General features: G+C 39.3%; 1 protein-coding gene across 1 annotated transcript in view; it reads left to right on the forward strand.

Moving 5' to 3' along the window:
* LOC307153911 (ADP-ribosyl cyclase/cyclic ADP-ribose hydrolase 1) overlaps positions 1–25251 on the forward strand; it is a 479938-nt gene that overhangs the window by 358765 nt on the left and 95922 nt on the right. The window contains exon 5 of the mRNA XM_079863707.1: positions 19045–19118. Within this exon, the coding sequence (XP_079719833.1) occupies positions 19045–19118 (74 nt within the window). The remainder of the gene's footprint in view (positions 1–19044; positions 19119–25251) is intronic.

Here is a 25251-nt window from a genome sequence, read left to right on the forward strand (position 1 = left end):
AATTTTGCACACACGTCAGAACCCGCGGCCATCAGGGCCGGGCTGAAGCTGGTACCGGGGCGTGGCAGGGGGGCTCGACGGCACCCCCTGGAATGGGGTCCGAAAACTTGGTCCATAAATCAAACACGCTTGCATGTAATAATATGAAACTCAGTACACATATAGATCTCATCGGGCCGAACAACTTTCGTGCTCCAAGTTTTACAAAAGCCCAACAGGAAGTCGGTTATTATACGTTGTTTGGAAAACGCATACAATGGAATGTGAAATACTCCTCCTAGGGATTTCATCCGATCGCCACCAAACTCAGTGAGAATAAAGTCAAGACATTGAGGATGAATTCTTGCGAACAGATTTTTGATATCTCGAACGGTTTGCCCGTGGCGAGGAAACGAATTTATGGCGAATAATGGGACACAGGAAGTGTGTTATAACTTCTGCATACGTTATCTGATCTTGCTGAAACTTCAGCAGTGTATTCGTTGTAAGAGGCCGATCACATGGATGTGACTATTGTGAGTCAAAGTTATAGCGCCACCAACTGGCAGCAGGAAGTGTGTCACTTTCAAAATGCTTTGAAGTCACCCTCTTACTTTTACCCGATTTGCTTCAAACTTTATGTGTATAATGTAAACACACGGCAGATGTAGACCTGTGAAAGGATTATTGATATCTTAGATACTGTTGCCGTGGCAACGCATCAAATTTTAATATTCTTTTCGGATGCGTTTGAGACTCTTAGCATGCTTGAAATTGGATTAAACTCGACAGACACATAACACTTATTAGCCAGTAGACATGTGAAAAGTTTCAGAAACGGGCGTGGCAGGGGGGCTCAACAGCGCCCTCTTGAACAGGGTCTGAAAACTTGGTCCATATATCAAACACGCTTGCATGAATTAATATGAACCTCGGTACACATATAGATTTCATTGGGCTGAACAACTTTCCCTCTGTCAAGTTTCACGCCAGCCCAACAGGAAGTCGGCTATTATGGGTTGTTTGGAAAACGCTTGCTGTGGAATGTGATGTACTCCTCCTAGAGAATTCATTCAATCACCTCCAAACTCAGTCAGCATGAAGTCAAGACATTGAGAATGCTAAATTGCAGACGGATTTTTGATATCTCGAACGGTTTGGCCGTGGCGAGGAAACAAATTTATGGCGAGAAAAGAGAGGAGACGAAGTGTTATAACTTCTGCATACATTAACTGATCTTGATGAAACTTTAGCAGTATGTTCGTGGTAAGAGGCAGATCAGATGGATGTAACTATTGTGAGTCAAAGTTATAGCGCCACCAACTGGCAGCAGGAAGTGTGTCACTTTTAACATGCGTTTGACAAAAGTGGGTGGGTTAGTTTTACCAACAGTTACAAAAATCAGTATATATATTGGTCTCACCGAGCCGGACAACTTTCTAATTTACAGTTATTAGCTCAGAGCAAAAGGAAGTCAGATATTTTGGTTTGAATGTGGATTTTTTGGATATTTCAGACTCTGAGTTTTTAGCTACTCTTCCTAACTGGTTTATTTTATTCACACCAAACTTTTTCAAAATGATAAAGATACATTAAAGATGCTAAATTGTGAACGGATATTAAACATCTCAAACGGTTTTGCTATAGTGAGGGACTAAAGTAAAGTAACACTTAAAGCCTCATCTTCTAAAAATGTAATTAAACACCATTTATTTCTATATAAAAGTATAAAAATATCACAACTAAACCCATTTTATTCTTTTTTTTTTCAATTTAATAAATATTTATAAGTTTAAAAATAGTAATTGTACTATTTAGTCCCATAAAAGTCAAGTCATACATAGGGCTATACTGCCCTCTTGTGTTCAAAATCAGGTAGGCCTATTGTATCTACATAAAAATATACTAGGTATGTGACGGTGAGAATATTTTACCACCGGTTAATCGACGTGTGACACCGCTGGGGGCTTTTGAATCGCCAACTTAAAAACGAAAGTAAAATATGTTCGTCCACACTGACATTGATAGTGGTTGAGCGAGCGTTTCAAATGAATTCCTATGGAAGTAGGAATTAACTGAAAAACGTTCACTCTGTTCTGCTCGTTCCTCGCCGTGGATGCGCACCGTTATGAATGCCCGTGCAGCCATGAGCATTTTAGTTTAATTTTAAAATTAGCGCCTTTCGGGGGTTGATTGCTTGAAATTATTTTACAAAAGCACAATGTTGTGTTTTATTGCGACTGTACACAAATATAAGTTAACACTTTGCAGTTTGAATGTCGTCCTGTATAATGACGGAGTATGTTTTTATGTGTCCACTGTTCAATCGCGCCCACGCCACACACACACACACCCACCCACACACACACGGTTTACTATCTTTGTGGGGACTCTCCATAGATTTAATGATTTTTATACTGTACAAACTGTATATTTTATCTCCTTACACTAACCCTACCCCTAAACCTACCCATCACTGAAAACTTTCTGCATTTTTACATTTCCAAAAAAACTCATTCTGTATGAAGCTTGTTTACCCATGGGGACCTCTATTTAGGTCCCCGCTGTGATACGAGTCCCCATGAGTCTGTGTGCATTCAGGTTAAAGTCCCCACCGGGACAGAAAAACATGAACACACACACACACACACACACACACACACACACACACACACACACACACACACACTCCAGCATTGCAATCTTGACATTGCAGCCTGTTCATTATAAACTTAATAAAATATAATAATAAAATGGTCAACCTAACATATAAAGATTACACTGCTCTAAATAGTCAGTAGTACAATTCGTACAATCACAGTAAGCACCGCTCCAGTGTGAATTTTCCAAGCACATTTTTGCGCATGTGAAGAGGATAATTTTTCCCTTCGATATTGGAACGTGAGTGAAGTACAAAGCATATAATAAACAATAGTTTAGCATCCAAAAAAAGCTAATTATATATATATATATATATTAAAAATAGGGGAAAAAGGAATATATATATATATATATATTTTTTTTTTTTTTTTTTTTAAGTGACAAGACAAAGAATATTACTTGTCTGATATATATATATATAAATATAGCTGCGAGCAGCGATGGAGGGCCCAAGCCGGTGACACCGCCACCCCGGTGCCTTTAGTGTAACTAAAGGCACCAGGTTGGCGGTGCCACCGGCTTGGGCCTGCAATCGCTGCTCGCAGCTATATTTTATTATTATTATTATTATTATTATTATTTTTCTGTCAACCTTTCGGGCACTTTTGAGACCCTTAACGTGCTCGAAAACTCTTGAAACTTTGCACACGGGTCAGAACCCATGGCCATCAGGGCTGGGCTGAAGCTGGTACCCGGGCGTGGCAGGGTGGCTCGACAGCGCCCCCTTGAACGGGGTCCGAAAACTTGGTCCATAAATCAGACACGCTTGCATGTAATAATATGAAACTCGGTACACATATAGATCTCATCGGGCCGAACAACTTTCGTACTTTTACTTTTTACGCCAGCCCAACAGGAAGTCGGCTATTATGGGTTGTTTTGAAACGCATGCTGTGGAATTTAATGTACTCCTCCTAGAGAATTCATCCAATCGCCTCCAAACTCGGTCAGCATGAAGTCAAGACATTGAGGATGCTAAATTGCGGACGGATTTTTGATATCTCGAACGGTTTGGCCGTGGCAAGGAAACTAATTTATGGCGAATAAGGGACACAGGAAGTGTGTTATAACTTCAGCATACATTATCTGATCTTGATGAAACTTCAGCAGTGTGTTCGTTTTCAGAGGCCGAACACAAGGATGTGATTATTTTGAGTCAAAGTTATAGCGCCACCAACTGGCAGCAGGAAGTGTGTCACTTTCAAAATGCTTTGAAATCACTCTCTTATTTTTACCTGATTTGCTTCAAACTTTATGTGTATGATGTAGACACACGGCAGATGTAGACCTGTGAAAGGATTATTGATATCTTAGATACTGTTGCCATGGCAACGCATCAAACTTTAATATTTTTTTTGATGCTTTTGAGACTCTTAACATACTTGAAATTGCATGAAACTCGACAGACACATCACACTTATTATCCAGTAGACATGGGCAAAGTTTCAGAAACGGGCGTGGTGAGGGGCTCAGTAGCGCCACCTTTAGTCAAAAATGGGGGCTTAGTTTTACCTAGAATCACAAAACTTGGTATGTATATTGTTCTTATCGAGCCGGACAACTTTCTAATTTACACTTATTAGCTCAAAGCAACAGAAAGTCAGATATTTTGGTTTGAATGTGATTTTTTGGAGAAATTTCTCTCTCTCTCTGTCTGAGTGTGTGAGGGGTGGGGGTGATTTGTCAGTTGAGTGAGATTTACTGTTTCATTTGTTTTTCAAGGTTTCTGGGGCTTTTGGGTCCCTAAACGTGCTCGAAAACTCTTGAAACTTTGCACACAGGTCAGAACCCGCGGCCATCAGGGCGGGGCTGAATCTGGTAGCCGGGCGTGGCAGGGGGGCTCAACAGCGCCCCCTTGAACGGGGTTCTAAAACTTGGTCCATATATCAAACACGCTTGCATGAATTAATTTGAAACTCGGTACACATATAGATCTCATCGGGCCGAACAACTTTCGTGCTCTAAGTTTTACGCCAGCCCAACAGGAAGTCGGCTATTTAGGGTTGTTTGGAAACGCTTGCTGTGGAATTTAATGTACTCCTCCTAGGAAATACATCGATTCGCCTCCAAACTCGGTCAGCGTGAAGTCAAGACATTGATGATGCTAAATTGCGGACGGATTTTTGATATCTCGAACGGTTTGGCTGTGGCGAGGAAACGAATTAATGGCGAGAAAAGAGAAAAACGAAGTGTTATAACTAATGCATACATTAACTGATCTTGATGAAACTTCAGCAGTTTGTTCATGGTAAGAGGCCGATCAGATGGATGTAACTATTGTGTGTCAAAGTTATAGCGCCACCAACTGGCAGCAGGAAATGTGTCACTTTCAAAATGCTTTTGACAAAAGTTGGGGGGGTTGTTTTACCTACAGTAGCACAACTCAGTACGTATGTTGATCTCATCGACCCGGACAACTTTCTAATTTAAAGTCATTAGCTCCGACCATCAGGAAGTCAGATATTTTGGTTTGAATGTGGATTTTTTGCAAAATCAGCCTCCAAAAGGCACTAAAAGCCTCAAATCTTCTAAAAATGTAATTTTATACCATTTATTTCTATATAAAAGTATACAAATATCACAACTAAACCCATTTTATTCTGTTTTTAAAAAGAATTTTATTCTAATTTTATTCTAAATTTTAAAACAGTAAAGTAAAAAAAAAATTCAAGTCATACATAGGGCTATACTGCCCTCTTGTGTCCAAAAGGACATCAAAATAATATATAAAACTTTTTACCAGCTAGGCCAATAATGTATTTAAATATACATTTATTAGGTATGTGTCTGAGGATATTTTCCCACCGGTTAATCGACGTGTGTGACACGAGCGGGTGCTTTTGTATCGCTAATATAAAAGTGAAAGAAAAATACGGACGTCCGCACGGACATTTATAATGGTGCACACACAAATCACACACACGTTGGAAAGAATTATGCTTTTAAACAACACTAAACCGCCATTAGATGTCGCCAAGTGACCGTCTTAATGAGCGAGTCATTGATTCATTCGTTCAAATGATTCGTAATCCATAACATACAGATCCATAAACATGGATCCATAAACATCCAATCCATAAACATAAACAGATGTTTATGGATTGATCATTCAATCTTTGAGTCAACCAATTCGTTCAAAATGCTGAATCATTCAGTTATGAGAAAACACGTTCCTGTGAGATGCGTTCTTCTGTGATCTTTGTTTAACTATTTCCGCTGCTGAAACAGAACAAAAACAGTCAATATTGCATCTAAAATGTAAATGACTTCATTTTAACTGTTAATAACCTGTTGTATGAAATCAATGTCACAGTTTCAATAGTGATTGTATTCAGGAAAAGTTAGGTACGGAGAGCGAGCGATTTCAACGAAATCAGAACTAAACCCATTTTATTCTTTTATTATTATTATTATTCAATTTAAGAATTATGTTTGAGTTTAAAAAAAGCCAGAATGTTTTAGTCCAAAAAATAAATAAATCATGCCATGGATTGCTTGAAATTAATTTTTTTTATTATATTTTTTTTTTCGTTTTGGCTTTGTTTATAGTTTATTTTTTATTCTTGTTCCGTTCTGAATATCATTACATTTAAAGGATTTGTTGTGGAATATTTTGAGTGTATCATAAAATCAGAATAATTATCTCGATTTAGTGATCCCCTACTTATTATTTTATTTTATTTTTTTCTTTGTTCTAATTAGGTCAGGCAAGTAAAATTATCTGTGTCTTGTCCCTTAAATTTATTTATATATATATATATATATATATGTATGTATGTGTGTGTGTGTGTATATATATATATGTATATATATATATATATATATATATATATATATATAAATATAGCTGCGAGCAGCGATGGAGTCAAGTCAAGTCAAGTCAAGTCATCTTCATTTATATAGCGCTTTTAACAATGTAGATTGTCTCAAAGCAGCTTTACAGAGATAAGCGTATAATTTAAGGTAACAGAGATTGTTTCGGCTTTACAGCAGAGTTAAGTTATTTCCATCTAAAGTTAGTTTTAATTGATTTGCTTCCGTCGCAATGATCATTTGTTATTAAATTAGGGGCCGCTAAGACGACACCATTCCCTCTACACAGACTTTAAACGCGAACCTGTGAGAAACACTGATGGCGTTCACATGCGCATTTATACGGGTTCTATAGTTATGTGCGTTTGAATATACGCAGGTTTGGAATTCCCTACAAGCCAAGCCTAAACAAAATACTTGTCTTTCCTTATAAATTTTGATAAGGAATTTTATTTTATTTGTTGCTTTGGGGTAGGACCGCGAGACGAATTTTCCCGACAACGCCTTATCTGTAGAGTGGAGGGCCAAAGCCGCCGGCACCGCCACCCTGGCACCAGGATTGCGGTGCCACCGGCTTGGGCCCGTAATCGCTGCTCGCAGCTATATTTATTTATTATTTTTCTGTCAACCTTTCGGGCACTTTTGGGGCTCTTATCATGCTCGAAAACTCTTGAAACTTTGCACACAGGTCAGAACCCGCGGCCATCAGGGCCGGGCTGAAGCTGGTACCCGGGCGTGGCAGGGGGGCTCAACAGCGCCCCCTTGAACAGGGTCCGAAAACTTGGTCCATAAATCAAACACGCTTGCATGTAATAATATGAAACTCGGTACACATATAGATCTCATCGGGCCAAACAACTTTCGTACTCTTACTTTTTACGCCAGCCCAACAGGAAGTCGGCTATTTAGGGTTGTTTGAAAAACGCATGCTGTGGAATTTAATGTACTCCTCCTAGAGAATTCATCCTTCCGCCACCAAACTCGGTCAGCATTAAGTCAAGACATTGAGGATGCTAAATTGCGGACGGATTTTTGATATCTCGAACGGTTTGGCCGTGGCGAGGAAACGAATTTATGGCGAATAATGGGACACAGGAAGTGTATTATAACTTCTGCATGCATTGACTGATCTTGATAAAACTTCAGCAGTGTGTTCGTGGTAAGAGGTCAATCACATTGATGTGACTATTGTGAGTCAAAGTTATAGCGCCACCTACTGGCAGCAAGAAGTGTGTCACTTTCAAAATGCTTTGAAATCACCCTCTTATTTTTACCCGATTTGCTTCAAACTTTAGATGTATAATGTAGACACACAGAAGATGTAGACCTGTGAAAGGATTATTGATATCTTAGATACTGTTGCCGTGGCAACGCATCAAACTTTAATTTTCTTTTTGGATGCTTTTGAGACTTTTAAGATGCTTGAAATTGGATGAAACTCAACAGACACATCACATTTATTAGCCAGTAGACATGTGCAAAGTTTCAGAAACGGGCGTGGTGAGGAGCTCAGTAGCGCCACCTTTAGTCAAAAATGGGGGCTTAGTTTTACATAGAGTCTTAAAACTTGGTATGTATATTGTTCTCATCGACCCGGACAACTTTCTAATTTACATTTATTAGCTCCAACCAACAGGAAGTCAGATATTTTGATTTGAATGTGGATTTTCTCCCTCTCTCTCTCTCTGCGTCTCTGTGTGTGTGTGGGGTGGGGGGGGGGGGGGGGGGGGTGGGGGTGTCTTTTGAGTTTAAATCTTGTTTTTCAAGGTTTCAGGGGCTTTTGGGGCCCTTAACGTGCTCGAAAACTCTTGAAACTTTGCACACAGGTCAGAACCTGTGGCCATCAGAGCCGGGCTGAAGCTGGTACCCGGGCGTGGCAGGGGGGCTCAACAGCGCCCCCTTGAACACGGTCTGAAAACTTGGTCCATATATCAAACACGCTTGCATGAATTAATATGAAACTCGGTACACATATAGATCTCATCAGGCCGAACAACTTCCGCACTCTAAGTTATTAACCCCGCCCAACAGGAAGTCGGCTATTATGGGTTGTTTGAAAAACGCATGCTGTGGAATTTGATGTACTCCTCCTATAGAATTCATCCACTCGCCTCCAAACTCGGTCAGCATGAAGTCAAGACATTGAGGATGCTAAATTGCGGACGGATTTTTGATATCTCGAACGGTTTGGCGGTGGCGAGGAAACGAATTTATGGCGAGAAAAGATAAAAACGAAGTGTTATAACTTCTGCATACATTAACTGATCTTGATGAAACTTCAGCAGTGTGTTCGTGGTAAGAGGCCGATCACATGTATGTAACTATTGTGAGTCAAAGTTATAGCGCCACCAACTGGCAGCAGGAAGTGTGTCACTTTCTAAATGCTTTTGACAAAAGTGAAGGGGTTAATTTTATGTACAGTCACAAAAATCAGTACGTATATTGGTCTCATCGAGCCGGACAACTTTCTCATTTACAGTCATTAGCTCTGACCAACAGGAAGTCAGATATTTTGGTTTGAATGTCGATTTCTTTGCAAAATCAGCCTCTGTATGTTTACCCACTCCTCTTAAAGGGGGGGTGAATTGCTGTTTCATGCATACTGAGTTTTTTACACTGTTAAAGAGTTGGATTCCCATGCTAAACATGGACAAAGTTTCAAAAGTTAAGTTGTACGTTTGAAGGAGTATTTTTGTTCCAAAAATACTCCTTCCGGTTTGTCACAAGTTTCGGAAAGTTTTTTTCGAGTATGGTTCTGTCTTACGTAAGATAGAGCGGAATTTCCTTATATGGGTCCTAAGGGCACTTCTCCGCGGCCACGTGCGCACTCGTAGACTAGAGAGAGAAGAGAGCGAAAGCAGTACGTTACCTCAAAGCGCTATGCTCGGCTTTTAGGGAAGTCAATGTCACCAAAGAAGTGGGTTTTTGGTTGGCAGGGCAAGACAACCCTGCACAGATTCCCAAAGAACCCAGCGTTAAGGGAATAGTGGATGGAGTTTGTTTTTTCGAAGCATCAACGGAGGTTGTGCACGACTCTTTGTTCCCTGCATTTCGACGATGATTGTTTTATAAACAAAGCCCAGATCGTCTAATGCTTAAGGATCGAGCAGTCACAATGATAAAGGTTCGCTGTCGCATGCGGTGAGTAAGAAACTGCTTCTAATGTCTCTCTGTGTTGTTGTTAGCTCAGTTAGCACAGCTATAGCACACCGCCCACACGGCCCGCCCCCAGCCGCTCGTTTTTTTCCGGAAAGACTCGGTACAGCCTATCTTTCACTTATAAATATAATAAAACTAAAGACGTTTTGGAGATATGAAGGATGCAATACTACTCTATAGGTACTCAAGATTAACAGGAGATTGAGTGAAAATGAGCATTTCACCCCCCCTTTAAGTGTATATATAGCGCTATATATATATATATATATATATATATATATATATATATATATATATATATATATATATATATAGCTGCGAGCAGCCACCCCGGTGGCTTTAGTGTAACTAAAGGCATCAGGGTGGCGGTGCCACCGGCTTGGGCCCGCAATCGCTGCTCGCAGCTATATTTATATATATATTTAAGTTTGAAACCCCATCGAATATTTCAAGGTATAAATAAAGTGTCGGGACAGTTTATTTATTTAAAACAGGGTTGCATCAAGTTTAGAGTTTATTACCTTTGCGATGCAAAACACGGATTCTTATTCTTGCTACATTTTAAATTTGTATTGCCAAAGAAATTGCAGCCAATTAAAACGGTACAAAAAGAAAATAGTTCAAAGCAACATAAATTAGGCGCTACAATCACAGACTTTGCAAAGTGTCAGTTTAATTCTCTCTATTGCGTAATCTGCCGCCGCGCCGCGGCTCATTGAGAGCGATTGAAAGCTGGTAGCAGATCAATTCAAATGAAACATTTAACGAATTAATCACAATACTGAAATTACTGAAATTAAATTGAATACATTTAATAATGAAAAATATCAGGCTACATCAACGAGGATTTGGAAGAGCATAGACGTCAACTTGACTGCATTCAGACGATAGCTCTGTGGTCAACGCATCAACATAAGCCTCGCGGAGCTTCAACCGATTCAAGATCGAATCTCAGAGTAGCCGACAGCGTTTATGTTTTAACGTTCTTGATGCTTAAATATGTAACTGTTTATTAAAGTCAAGCTATTTGTTTAATTATCAATTGTAGTCTACATTACAACATAAATTTGCTACATTCCATTTGAGCCTCTGCACAGACGACAAAACTTATGAAGGAAAATTGTCAGCCGATCGCACCAGAAAATGAAGATGATGAAACTCGTCTTTAATCTGCTAAATTATTGTTTTGTGAATCAATCACGAAATTGAGATGACTGACAGTGATACCCGGCAATAGCAACGTAAGACATTTTTCAAAACAGATCGAACAAATCTGAAAAAGACTTTCAATAGCCTACATTAGGCTATTGCTTTCACACACACACACAAACAAAAAAAAAGAAGTAAAAGAACACTCCCAAAAGAGCACATTTCAAGGTTTAAATAAAGTGTCGGGACAGTTTATTTATTTAAAACAGGGTTGCATCGAGTTTAGAGTTTATTCGATGCAAAATAAGAAACACAGAATCTTATTCTTGCGACATTTTACATGTGTATTGCCAACGAAATTGCAGCTAAGTTAAAAAATTAAAACGGTACAAAACGAAAATAGTTCAAAGCAACAAATTAAGAACAGGCGTTTTTCTTTGCTTCTCTCTCGCGCTGGATCTCTTTTTAGTAAGTTTATTTTGTCTCCCTCACAACGCGCCGGGTCTTTCTCGAAATTAAACATTTCAGGGTAAAAACACATCATACAGCTGATAATACTGTATATGTCGCTGCGTGTCATCCACACAAATCACGAAAGAAACAACTGTAAGAAAAATACCTTTGTTGCTTCAAAGACACAGCATGCCTTGCTGAATTCACCTTACAATAAAACGAGGTTGATCGCGAATTAAAGAGCTCTGTATCTGCTAAATTGAAATTGTGTTTGGAAAACCTTTAAATACAATTAATAAAACTACAATATTTATAATTTAATAAGATATTGGGGCTACATATGGACTTTTGGAGATTTTGAGATTTATCCAAGAATTTTGCCTTTGCCTGCTCATCAGGCTGGCTATCCGACACTCTGCATGAAAGACGGAACATTAACGCCTATTGTCCTGCACCCCCACGATAAAGCCACTATACTGCCTTCTCCAAACCCCCCACAGGCTAGTTTGAGACTGACTTAAAACAAAGAGTTTGCAATTCACACTTAAATCGCTATTCTAGACATTAGCAATAGGCTATTAAAGTGTTGATAATGAAGGAATTAAATAATTTAGGCTATGTAGTAATATTTCTGTCATATGTTTAATACTAAATATTTAATTATTTCAATAATTGAAGAATTAAAACGGTACTTTGGGCCAGCTTTTTCCAAGCAAAACTAAATACAATCTTCAAACGCATGTTCATTTGTTGTCATGAACAAAATGTTCAACTCAATATTAAATTCCACAGGGATCTTTGAATCCTTACAACCAGGGTGCGATTTGTGAATAAAGTTTTTATTTATTTTGTTTTATTTTTTATTCAAATAAATCTCGAACCAGTGCTTCGTGCTGCTGTTAAACTAAATAACATTTATAGAATAATTATGAACTTAAATGAAACAATATCACAACATTGACAAATACATTTATATTTACAATTTAATTCAGGGCGATTTAGCCTACATTTAATTAGAGCGAGATTTTCACCCTTTCCTTGTCCTTTCCTCATTGTGAAGCGCTCACATGATAGCTAAACATGTTTGAGTAGATCCTCTGTATCTCTCGGTTTCATTTGGATTTCATAATCAGGCTTTAGACATAGCCGATTTCTTATCGACTGAGCTGAGGCGAGTAGCTTTCGGTTCATTTTTGTGACGCGCAGTTCCCGGAGACAGAGACGACAGACAAACTTTTGTCGTTAGCCTAATATGAATAAAAGTTTACAGTTTTGAACGATGTAGACTACTCTACTCTTATCTGTTTGACCGAAAAATTACAGAGTAGCCTATTAGGTTATTTTATCTGTTAAGAGTAAAATAAATCCAAATGAACGCGCCGCCGCGTTTGTCGAACACTAATTCAACATGCCAGAATAAAACCCGACTTTAGAACAATGCATAGCGCCACTCATCGTGGTGTGCCAAAACACTTAATTATAAACTTCAATATTTCATTCAAAACAATCTCAAACCGCTTTGTGACATTTTGAAAAGCCGTGCATGCATTACAGCCACTGGAACCATGAACGTAACAGAATACTGGTTCTGATTTTATTGTTTGTCGTTTAATCGCGCCTGTTGCATATCTTTATTTTATATATTTTATATGGTTTATTGGTGAAGTAGCAATATATATATATATATATATATATATAACAGAACTGCTTTTGAAATTACGATTGGAATTATTATAGGCTACAGATGTAAAGTCATTGCATAATATTTGTTCCTTAGTGTAAAATGGAAATGCATGGTAATTTTATTTTATAAATATAAGCAAAAAATTATGGTGTAACTATGGTGAGTTTTAGAACTAAACAAATCTCTCTGCATCAATAATAGGCTATAAAATGCATTAATAGGCTAATATAAAAATTCCAGTAGTCCAAGTTGGTTCGGGATTTGAACCCGTGTCATCTAAATGATCGAAACGTACTGTAGCCTATGTTCTACCACTCGGCCATGATTTTACTCTTTGCGAAATGCCAAACGTTCCAATGTGTGTTCGCTCACACGAGCGAGAAGCGCTCTTCATTCGTCTCATTCCTCAATAGAATAGTACAAATAATCAGCTTCATTACACATAATTTACTTTTGTTTGTTATTTTTGGTATTATTTTTTTTTTCTGTGTGTGTGTGTGTGTGTGTGTGTGTTTTATCGCACTGCTCCCCGGGGAATAGGCTTGTCGCCCACCGACGTCTAGGCCTACAATATGAAATACAGGTTATATTGTTATCGTCTCTATTTTTAATTTGTTATTCTATTTTTCTGGCCTTATAAAAATGTTCTATTCTGTTTACCATAGTTGTAGTATTTCATCCTTACTGTTAATTGACATTAACCCCACTTACGGCAATTGAAAAAAAATGCAGCAATTGCTGCTGTTTTGCAGAATATCCCTTTGCGCCACCTGGCGGTCATTTCGCAAATGACTTTGAAATGCGACTGGTTTATTTTTGCCACGGCGGCTGGCGCGGCGGTAATAGGCATTCTGGTTGAGTACCATCTGTACAAGGTGACTATCCAAGTGGCCCGATGAGGGCCAACGCTTGGTTGGTCTATCTGGAGCTTTATACAAAGCGGTGGCCTCAGGAGAAACCCCCAATGGGAGAAAGCCACCTCACTCTTACAGAATCTGTCTGAAGCTCTCATGCATGGTGGCCTCACTAGAGATTTCTCTATGAAATGAAGCCAACCTGTGCATCACTGGGTGACCAAGATTGGCACCACCTACTACATAACCTAATGACTCTAACACAAGAGGAGGCCTCTTACGTGATAAGGTATGCCGCTTCCTTTAGCCGCGCCTCCTCTGGGTGCCAGCAGAGCACTTGATGCTGGATCAGAGGATGTAAGAGATAACACATACTTGTCCAGCAGCTCACCCTCGCGTGCTTCTGACTGCCGTAAGAGAAAAACACCTCTCTCAAACTCATCAGCGAGCTCCATCTGAGAACCCCATGATCCGAGTCTCCGCAGTGCCTCAGCACGAGTGGGACCTGAACCACTGAGCCCAGATGCCTTGTCCCCCTTACCTTGAGAAGAGAGCCAGATGAGAGCGGAGCAGAGGAAAAAAAGACTCCCAAAAAAAAACTCCCACATTCTGCACAATCAGATCTCTCAAGATCTGATCATCCGTGCTCTTCGCCCAAATAGTAAACGCACAAGTTGTGTGTCATCTGGTGTCAGAAACCTGAGACACGGATCCACATACTTCTTGAAACGTTTATCACTTGCCATAATTGTTCTTACCTTTCTCAGGTGATTGCAAATCAGAACAGTCAACAGTCACTGAAGACTAAAAGAGGATGATATGTTCTCTAGGCACCCCTTTTATACTTCTGGGTCACACTAGAATTGACGTCATAGGCTATCGCCAGTCAAATTCGATTGCCATGATTGGATAGTTTTTCAGACATAGGTTCACGCGGAGGGCGTTCCCCAATAGTGTCATCGATGCAGTGCGAGTTCCCAGTGCATATGTTTGATTTTGAAATTGGTGGGGACATCTCCAGAAGCTGAGTATTCAGGAAACGAATATGATCATGTATCAAGGTTTTTAACAATGAGTTAATTAATGAATTCTGTAATGTTACAGGTAACTGGTAACTGGTAACTAATAATGACAAGGAGGCAGTTTAACAGAGACTTAACTTTACTCTACTCATAGTGCAATGCAATAGTCAATTTTAATGTGTTCAGTGTCTACTGTCTTGTTCCCTTGCTATTTGAAGAAGCCAAACACATGTCTACGTCTGTCATTAACAGAAATGGCACACAGCTAGGGTTGCTTCAGAAAAGGAAAATAAGGGACAATCATAGTTCTTTATAGGAAAATAAGGGACACTCAAAATATTGTACTGTACCACACAGTGTATGTCATTTCAGAATCTGCAGTTAAGTATGTGTATAAAAGGTTCTCAGACATAAACCCATTAGTTTTGCTTTACCAGCCCTACCCAAGAAAGGTGTTGGGTTATGGCCAATCTTGGACCTGCTAGTTTTGAATCGGGCCTTTCACAAGCTCCCGTTCAAAGTGCAAAGAGCGATCGACCTGAAGGATGTGTACATTCATGTCTCGATTCTCCCTTGACACAGACCAGATTTGCATTCGATGGACGGGCATATCAGTACAAAGTCCTCCCCTTCGGGCTGGCCCTGTCATCCTGCATCTTCACGAAGGTAGCGGAGATGGCCCTTGTTCCCCTGAGAGGACGTGGCATTCGCATCCTCAACTATCTCGACGACTGACTCAGTTGCGAGATCAGTTGTGCGAGCACAGGGACATGGTGCTCAGTCACCTCAGCCAGTTGCTTCATTTGAGGCCGCTTCAGCACTGGCATCACTGCCGGGTCTCGAAATGGGCATGGCAACGCGGCATGTTCCGTGTGACAATCACCCCGGCCTGCCGCCAAACCTTCAGCTCGTGGTCGGCCCCTTCATTTCTACGGGCAGGAGTTTCCCTAGTACATGTGTCCAGGCATGCTGTTGCCTCCATGGATGCCTCTACCACCGGCTGGGGGGCCACGTACAACAGGTATGCGACTGTTGCGTATATCAACCGTCAGGGTGGTCTACGCTCCCATCGCATGATGCAATTCACCCGCCATTTCCTCCTATGGAGTCAGAAGCATCTGAGGTCACTTCCTGCCATTCACATCCCAGGCCCGCTGAATTGTGCAGCCGACGAGCTCTCACGTCAGCCTGTGCTTCCGGGAGAGTGGCGACTCCATCCCCAGGCGATCCAGCTGAGATGACCCTCGGAACGGATGCGCTGGCACACAGCTGGACCCGGGGCCTACGCAATGCTTTTCCCCCAGTGAGCCTTCTCGCACAGACACTGTGCAAAGTCAGGGAAGACGAGGAGCAGGTCTTGCTAGTTGCCCCATATTCTAGGTTCCCAGAACTCATGCTCCTCACGACAGCCCCTCCCTAGCGCATTCGTCTGAGGAAGGAAAACGTCTTTTTTTTTAGATGGGGCACCCTATGGCACCCACGTCCAGACCTCTGGAATCTCCATTTCTGGTCTCTAGACAGGACGCGGAGGACTTAGGTGATCTTCCCCAAGCGGAGGTAGACACCATCACTTCCGCAAGAGCCCTCTCTACAAGGCGCCTATATGCGTTGAATTGGAACCTGTTTGTCGAATGGTGTTCTTCTCACCGGGAAGACCCTCGGAGATGCCCAATCAAAGTTGTGCTTTCCTTCCTGCAGGATGGGTTGGAGTGAAGGCTGTCTACCCTCACATCATGATGCAGTTGATGGTAAATCTCTGGGATAACATGACCTGGTCATCAGGTTCCTCAGGGGTGCAAGAAGGTTAAACTCTCCTCGCTCTCACCCTGTACCCTCTTGGGATCTCTCACTTGTGCTAACAGCACTCAAGATAGCCCCTTTTGAACCACTGCAGTCAGCTGAGTTTAAAATCCTGTCCATGAAGACAGTACTCCTGACTGTGCTGGCTTCTATCAAGAGAGTGGGGGACCTGCTTGCATTTTCGGTCGTTGAATCTTGCCTGGAATTTGGCCCTGCTAACTCTCATGTGCCCAAGTTTCCTACCACTCCCTTCAAGGACCAGGTGGTGAACCTGCCAGCGCTGCCCCCGGAGGAGTTGAGAGCCCACTCTACTAGGAGTGTAGCCTCTTCCGTGACGAGGGGCACCTGACGCCAGGCCTAACACTTAGTATTCACTGGTGGAACCTGTGCTAGGCTGGGTTCCCATATGTTGTGATCCCTACGGTGATCCCACAAAGATTAACATTCATAACAAGAGTGCACATGAAAAGAGAAGTGTGTGCTGCACCGGTCTCGTATCTCTCACGGAGGAGCTTCGGAAACATAAAAGGAGGAGCGACGGTGGTGAAGGACGAGAGAGGACCAGGCCTGAACTATTTATGTTATGTTTTGTTTATATGTGGCGGCAGTTGCCCGTAAGGGGCAACCGCATTTTCTTTTGTTTTGTAGATGGTTTATTTTTGGATTATTAAAGTGTGTTTAAATGTTCACCGGTTCCCGCCTCCTTCTTCCCCGAACAACAAACCATATTACAAGAAGCATCTCATGTATCTAAAAAAAAGAGATAGTCTATAGTTCTGATAGCTGTACAGCTTGAAAGTCCTTGTAATGTTTCAAATGTAATCTTCATGTCAATCTTGAAATTAACGACATAATTGGTGCCTTTAACGATTATTTGCCAGATGACGGTTGTTCCTCTGTACGAGTGAGCATTAGTAGCAATGGCTGCGTCCGAAATAGCATACTCTCTTGAGTAGGTACTTATTTTGAATAAGTAATTACTTCACGACCTCTATAAGAGTTCTATATATTATGAATGTGTATATAATGAATGTAATAAGGATGTAATTCCAGCGTCAGTTACAATGCTTCACTGCCATTCATAAATCCTCTCGCGTTTCCATCATATGGACACTTCAGAATCTCATTGGAAGGAGTAGGTTATCTGGGTACTTTTTGCCTTCTCTTTGATGAATACGGTGAATTCGGACATACTACTTTTGTCACATAATGTTTTTCGCCTACTATATAGTATAGGGAGGTATGCAATTTCAGATGTAGCCCATGAGTCGCATTGGAGTGACATCAACTCGCCTCTTTGATTGATTGGCTAAAGGAGAAGCTGTCAATCTAGAACTAGTGGACCAATGGTGACATTTAAGCCTGCCCTAATTTACATGAAACACTAACTGCAACATTTGGGAAAGCAAGCGCAGAACATGGAAAGAAGAGTGAAGGGAAAAACAGCACAAGCATACAAATAAAATAAAATATGAGCAGAAAATGTGAGAGCACAAAATACAGAGAAAATAATAAAACAGTTATTCTGTTATTCAGATTATTTTACCTACATGTTTAAGTTTTGTGCAATATAATTTTTTAATTTGTTAAAGTTTTGATTCATGCTTATGTTTTTTAAATGCGCTTTTAATTTTTTGATTCACGCTTATTTTTTGATCCATGACCACTTTGTTTGCTATTCTGATCATTTTGCATTATTTTGTTTTCAGTTTGTACAATATATTTTTACATGTGTTTCACTCTTATCTTTTGCTCTGTGACCACAATACTTTTGATGGGAAATTAATCCCATATGCCCACTTAAGATGGTATAATAAAATGCACACAGAGAGAGGTCAGGGAATGACATAAGGCAATCCATATCTAAAAAGTCTCTTGTGTGGTCCTCGAGGGATTGTTGCTCCTGCTCTAGGCAGAGAAAAGTCAATTTTTAAAACACCACAAAAAAATCGTATATTTAGGTCCGGTATTTTGTCATGCTGTAGTTGCTGTAAAGGACATGACGTCGGAAAATAAACAAAACATTCTTTAATGATAAGTCCAAAAGGAAACACGCAGGAGATAACCAGGAATACACAATAGCACAACCACTTAATACATTGACTATACCGGACAAAGAACTAAGGAAACTAAGAGCTTATACACAGAGTAATCAAATGAACTACAAACAGGTGAGGAACTAATGAATAACCATGGAAACTAGCATTCACAGACAACTCAGGCAAAATGGAACATGGCAATGAGTGAAAACGAAACCAAAACAGAATGAGACCATTACACTCACAAATCCACAATGTTTCCATAATTGCATGTATTTGTATGCTAAACTATTTATTATATAAACAAGGCTTTGTACTTCACTTGTGTCCCCATATCCAATATCCACGTAAAACAGTGGCCTTCTAATAGTTTAACAAAATGGAATGAAGTTGCGCTAATGCATTTCATTGGTTTGAATCTGTCTTTACAGTTTGCAGTGGCAGCATGCGGAAATATTACAGTCTTGCTAAATGGATCAATTCATCACGCTTTCAACAAAAAAAGGTGTGTATGTTTATTTTTCTAGCTATTATGTGCAATGTGATAAGTATGCTTTTACCCCTTTAAACTTTAAAATAATTTGATTTTCGCAGTTTAAGATGTTCTTCTTTAAAAAACCATAATGGCCATAAACTGAATTGCTTAATTGTGAACAACATAAACCAGAAAAAAACAAAATGTTTTAATAACCTAATAATAATTCTAATGGGCTGTTTCTATACAATAGATATTTTTTTTCTGAGATCACAGGAAAGCTTTTGCGCAACCTTTTGGAGACAAGGATCACAGATATATAGCTTTATACAGCTTTATATAAGTTTTTCATCTTGTCTGATCCCAGGCTATGCCTTCACTCCATCTACCTTGTAAACTTGCAATACTTAAAAGAACATTTAGGGTTCAGTACAAGTCGACAGCTCTTGTAATTTTGACCACAACTAAATATTTCCACTTGTTCCACCTTTTCTTTGGAAAAAAAACATAAACCAGGGTTACAGTGTAGCACTTACAATGGAAGTTTCAGAACACTTTTAAAAATAAATGTACTTTATTGGCATCTGTGGTTCCATGAACATCCATGGAAGCGTTCTTTGGAGTCCATGCATGGAGTTCTTTATAGTAAAAAAATGGTTCTTTAGATTATTAAAATGATTTTCACACTAAGAAAAACACATTTCATTTAAGAACTGTTAAGGGATAGGTTCTGTGGGAACCTCAAAATGGCTCTTCAATGTCATCACTTATGCTACACTAGTGAGTAATGTTAACTCCATAACAATATACATGTTAGTGTGATTTTAGTGTGGGGAAAAAAATCATTTATTAACCATTTTAAAGTAAAGGTATTACATTTAAACTTTGTTGCCATGACAACATAGTCATAAACTATAAAAAGACTGCAAAAATAAATGATGATTTAAACAGTTTTACAGCTTAAATCATTTATTTGTTTATTTTAAACAGATAAATATAAGTGCTTTTATAAAATTATAAGTTTCACAAAAGGCCTAATCATAACCTTGATTTTTACTTAAAAAAAAAAAAAAACATTCAAAAGTTTATATACCCAGTGTTTCATGAAGATCTGTAATGTAATTTTGTAAAATGATGATTATGAGAAATCTTAGATCACACACACACACACACACACACACACACAGAGAGAGAGAGAGAGAGAGAGAGAGAGAGAGAGAGAGAGAGAGAGAGAGAGAGAGAGAGAGAGAGAGAGAGAGAGAGAGAGAGAGAGAGAGAGAGAGAGAGAGAGAGAGAGACTCAAGCTCCATTATTGTTCTTTTAAAATCAGGAACATATGAAATAGTGCCTCACTTCAGCCATTGAACTAGCATAGTGGTTCCCAATCCTGTTCCTGTAGTACCAGCAACATATTTTTCATGTCTCTCTTATCTACATATTTGAGGGCTGTGTTCTTAATTGCCCCCTAAACCCTTAAATAGGGCACTATTTAAGGGAACAGTCATTTGTAGTGGTGTCCTAAACCATAGTGGACATTATCGAGTGCACTCATTCAATCCTGTAATGCGATTTCAAACACAGCTGAGGTCTTGGAGTCTTTACTAACGAGCTAGTGTGTTGAATCAGGAGTGTTTGGGAGACATCTAAAATGTGCAGTGCTAAGGGCACTCCAGTGTAGGGTTGCACCACCCATTTGTAATTTCTTACTTAAATTGGAACACTGTCCATACTAGAGGCTTAGTAATAACCAGCTAGTTTGTTTCTAACTCAGTACTTTATTCGGTGCTATTTGTTCTTGAGGCAGAACGTAGCTAGTAAATATAGAGCTAGTATAAGAATATGATGTTTACCCTCAATATTCCAATGTCAGCCCTGAAATACATGAATAGAAGTTCTGTTGAAATGCTGTGATTTCATTTTATCCATCATTCTAACTTTTGCCTTACATAACTAACAGTAAAAATAAGTTGAATTAAATATAAGAGTATTTAATCGTGATCATAATAGGTATTTTATATGGCAAAAATTTTTTTTTTGGGCGTCGGGAGCCGTCCATAGAGGGGGGGCTATGTCACGGTATGGTTTTGTGTCTTGTTCTTGTCTGTCATGTGTTCCCCTGTCTTATGTTTAGCTGTCTCCCGTTATGCTTCAGTCATTGTGAGTTATTGATGTTGTTAGGTTGCATGTTCTTTGTTCAGTTCCGAAGTCTGAGTCTGTCAAAGTTCTAGTTTCATCTCGGATTGGCATCTCACCGGAAGACCCTGCTGTTCCACTTGACTCGTGGAGTCAGTACGTTTTATATTCCAACTTTCTGGCTGACGGACGAGCATCTGCCCGGTCCCCGTCTATCCAACGTGAGCAACGCAGACAGAAAACGGCTTTCATACCAGCAAAACAGGATTATTCCATCATTTTCTGTAGTATTCTTCTGTTATGTGGGGACATACATCTTAACCCTGGGCCTGTGACCCATGAGTCACAACTCACGGAAAATAGGAAGTCAGCTGCTCCCTGTGGACATGTGGCGAGACCGATGACCTACTCATGTGACGCTCTTCCTGCAGGATTACGAGGTAAAAATCCTCTGATAAAATCGGGGCCTGTACATAATGTTGCTCAAACACTGATAAAAGTGGGCCCATGCATTAAGACAAATGTTTCACAGACTGCTACCATGTTTTTTAAGCAGCATCAAACAAAACTGTTTCAGACTGTTAACCATGCGAGCGTATTATGGAACCCGAAAACAAAACCGAAAGGTGTTTTTGGTGGACATTTGAATATACGCAGCGTTGTATCAAAAACTGAACAATTGGAACATTTGCTAACGGACTCAAACCTTGACTATCTGTGTCTCACTGAAACCTGGCTAACTCCTACAACTCCTTTATCTGTGTGTAATATCCCGGGTTATAAGGTGTACAGACGAGACAGAAGTCAAGGGAAAGGCGGTGGGGTTTTAATTTATGTTAAGGAGAGTATTCTAAGCAAACAAATAGATATGAATGAAAACACCCTGGAGTGTGTAGGGGTTACGATTACATTGTCCCCCGAAATGTCTTTTGTTGTTTTTGCAGTTTATCGTCCACCTACTGCCACGAATGATTTTTTTAACTGTTTATCTGCAATCCTTAAACAACATGAAAGAAAAGAAGTTATACTTATGGGTGACTTCAATTTAAACTGGCTTGATAAATCACGCAGAAAAAAGCTTAAGGATGTTGCAAAAACATTTAATATGGTACAAAAGATAAATAAACCTACACGAATAACTAAATCTTCCCAAACATTATTGGACTTAATATTTACAAATAAATCAGAAAGGATAACTAAAATATATAACCTTGTTACTGGCCTGTCAGATCATAATCTTACTTTAGCTGCTAGGAAACTGACTAAATCAAGGTACAGGGACCAAAACACAACGAAAGGTAATCTCACGTCATTTATTCCAAAGAAAGAGTTAATACAAATTGAGAATGAAATAAAGCAAACAAATTGGAGGGACACTGTTGAAAATAAATCTTGTGAGCAAGCATGCAATGAAATAATGTCAGCCCTTAAAGATATAATAGCAAGATATACAGAAACAAAAACTAGAAAACCTAGAGCTAAACATAGATTGCCTTGGTTTAATAGTAATCTCTGGCAACTAATGAAAAAAAGAGATGCCTCTTTAAAAAGGTTTTTAAAATCGGGTTTAATTACTGATCATTTAATTTATAAAAGTCTGAGAAATAAGGTTATAATGCAGCTTAGAAAGGCTAAAGCATCCTTTTTTCTTGAAATCATTAGAGAAGCAAAAGGGAATAGTAAACAACTATGGAAGACCATTGACAAATTAACTGGTAAGGATAATCCCAAGTATGAAAGCATACAGCTCAAAATAAATAATGATATTCAAAATGATAGCCTAGCTATTGCAACAGAATTCAATGATTATTTTTTGAATTCCGTGGAAACACTGGGTCAAAATTTTACTAAAAATACATTTCATTATTCCTCAGTCTGTGATAGTGCTGGTTTTATTATGACACCCACAAACGATATAAAGGTTAGTAAAATACTTTCAACACTAACAAATAGCAAAGCAAAGGACATCTATGGTCTTGATACTGCTTTCTTAAAAATTCATAAAGAATCTTTGACTGTTCCTTTAACCAAAGTATTAAATAAATCTATTAAAGAAAGCATCTTTCCTAGTGCCTTAAAGCTTGCTATTGTGACCCCGGTGTATAAATCTGGTGACAAACAAGAGGTTAGCAATTACCGACCTATTAGCATCCTTCCGGTCATCTCAAAAGTCATTGAAAAGTTGGTAGTAGAACAACTAATTGCTCACCTTGACTCTAATGCCTTTTTACACCCAATGCAATTTGGATTCAGGAAAAAACACTCAACTGAAACAGCATGCTGCTACTTCCTTGAACAAATTAAAACAAATTTAGATCAAGGTGGAGTGGTTGGAGCAGTTTTTCTTGATTTAAGCAAGGCTTTCGATACGGTTAATCATGAGATACTATTAAGCAAATTGGCACACTACAATCTTTCAATAAATACACAAAACTGGTTCAAATCTTACCTGAGTGGACGACATCAGTGCGTGCGAATGAACAACACATTATCCCCCTTGAAAAGATGTACCATGGGGGTCCCGCAAGGGTCAATCTTAGGGCCACTGCTTTTTAGTATATATATAAATGACCTTCCACTAGTATGTAATGATATTGATATAATAATGTATGCGGATGATACTGTGCTGTACACTCATGGGAAGAATGCTACTGAGGTTGCTTTAAAATTAACGAATGTAATGCATAAGGTTGTTGAATGGTTACATAATTCTTGTCTGACTTTGAATACTGAAAAGACGGTAACCATGTTTTTTAAAAATAGATGTAAACTTAAGGAAAGTCCTGAGGTTTTAGTAAATGGGCATGCAATTAAAAATGTGGATGAATTCAAATATTTGGGTGTTACCCTGGACCCAACTCTTAGTTTTAAAAAACATGTTAAAAAATTGAGTAGTACACTAAAATTTAATCTTATAAATTACAGATATATAAGAAACTCTCTTACCATTGAGGCATCAAATACTTACTTAAGTGCAATGATTGTTCCACATTTTTTGTATTGCATGACAAGTTGGTCTCAAGCGGGTAAGACAGTCTTAAGACCACTTGAATCATTATATAAAACAGCACTTAAGATCCATGATAAAAAAACACGTCAATATCACCACTGTAAAATAATTACTAAGTACAATATTTTAAATTTTGGAAATTTGATAATGCATTCAAATGTTTGCTTACTTTTTAAAATCATTAATAATGCTGTCGCTCCTCCTCTAAAAAAATTTATTACGCGCAACTCAGAAAAAAAAAGAGCTACTCGGTCAGCCACTAGAGGAGAGTGCAATATTCCCAATCGCAAAACTTCTTTTGGCAAATCAACTTTTTCATTTGTGGCCATAACTCAGTGGAATACTCTCCCTACACACCTTATTACATGTACAAATCCTCAAACCTTTTCGAGTTTGACAAAGGCATGGTTACTGTCACAACAAAATTGTACACATTTATGAAGTGTGTGTGTGTGTGTGTGTGTGTGTGTGTGTGTGTGTGTGTGTGTTGGTTTAAGTAAGGGGGAACAATTGAGCATATGATAGTTTTAATTGAAAATTAAGTGTGACTGTAGTTGTAAAATTGTATATTTTAATGTTTTGTATTTTACTTTTATGAAATTTTGTCCTATTGTCTTATTGATCTGCCAAGGGACTACGGGCGGAAAATAGCACTTGTGCTATAACCTGGCACAATGCATCTCTCCTTGTTTTGACACAAGGTTAATGTTAATTTGTGCATTGTCCCTGTTTAAATAAAAAGAAACTTATATAGTCCACTATCTCTTCTGAGGGCTCAGGTTCAGGCGTGTCGGCGGCCATCTCTGCAGAGGGCTCAGGTTCAGGCGTGTCGGCGGCCATCTCTGCTGAGGGCTCAGGTTCAGGCGTGTCGGCAGCCATCTCTGCTGAGGGCTCAGGCGACGTGGCAGCGGCCATCTCTTCCGGAGACACTGGCTCGGCGGAGACCATCTTGTCCGGAGACACTGGCTCGGCGGTGGCCATCTTGTCCGGAGACACTGGCTCGGCGGAGACCATCTTGTC

The sequence above is a fragment of the Squalius cephalus genome (assembly GCF_949319135.1).
Source record: "Squalius cephalus genome assembly, chromosome: 25".
Taxonomy (NCBI): Eukaryota; Metazoa; Chordata; class Actinopteri; order Cypriniformes; family Leuciscidae; genus Squalius; species Squalius cephalus.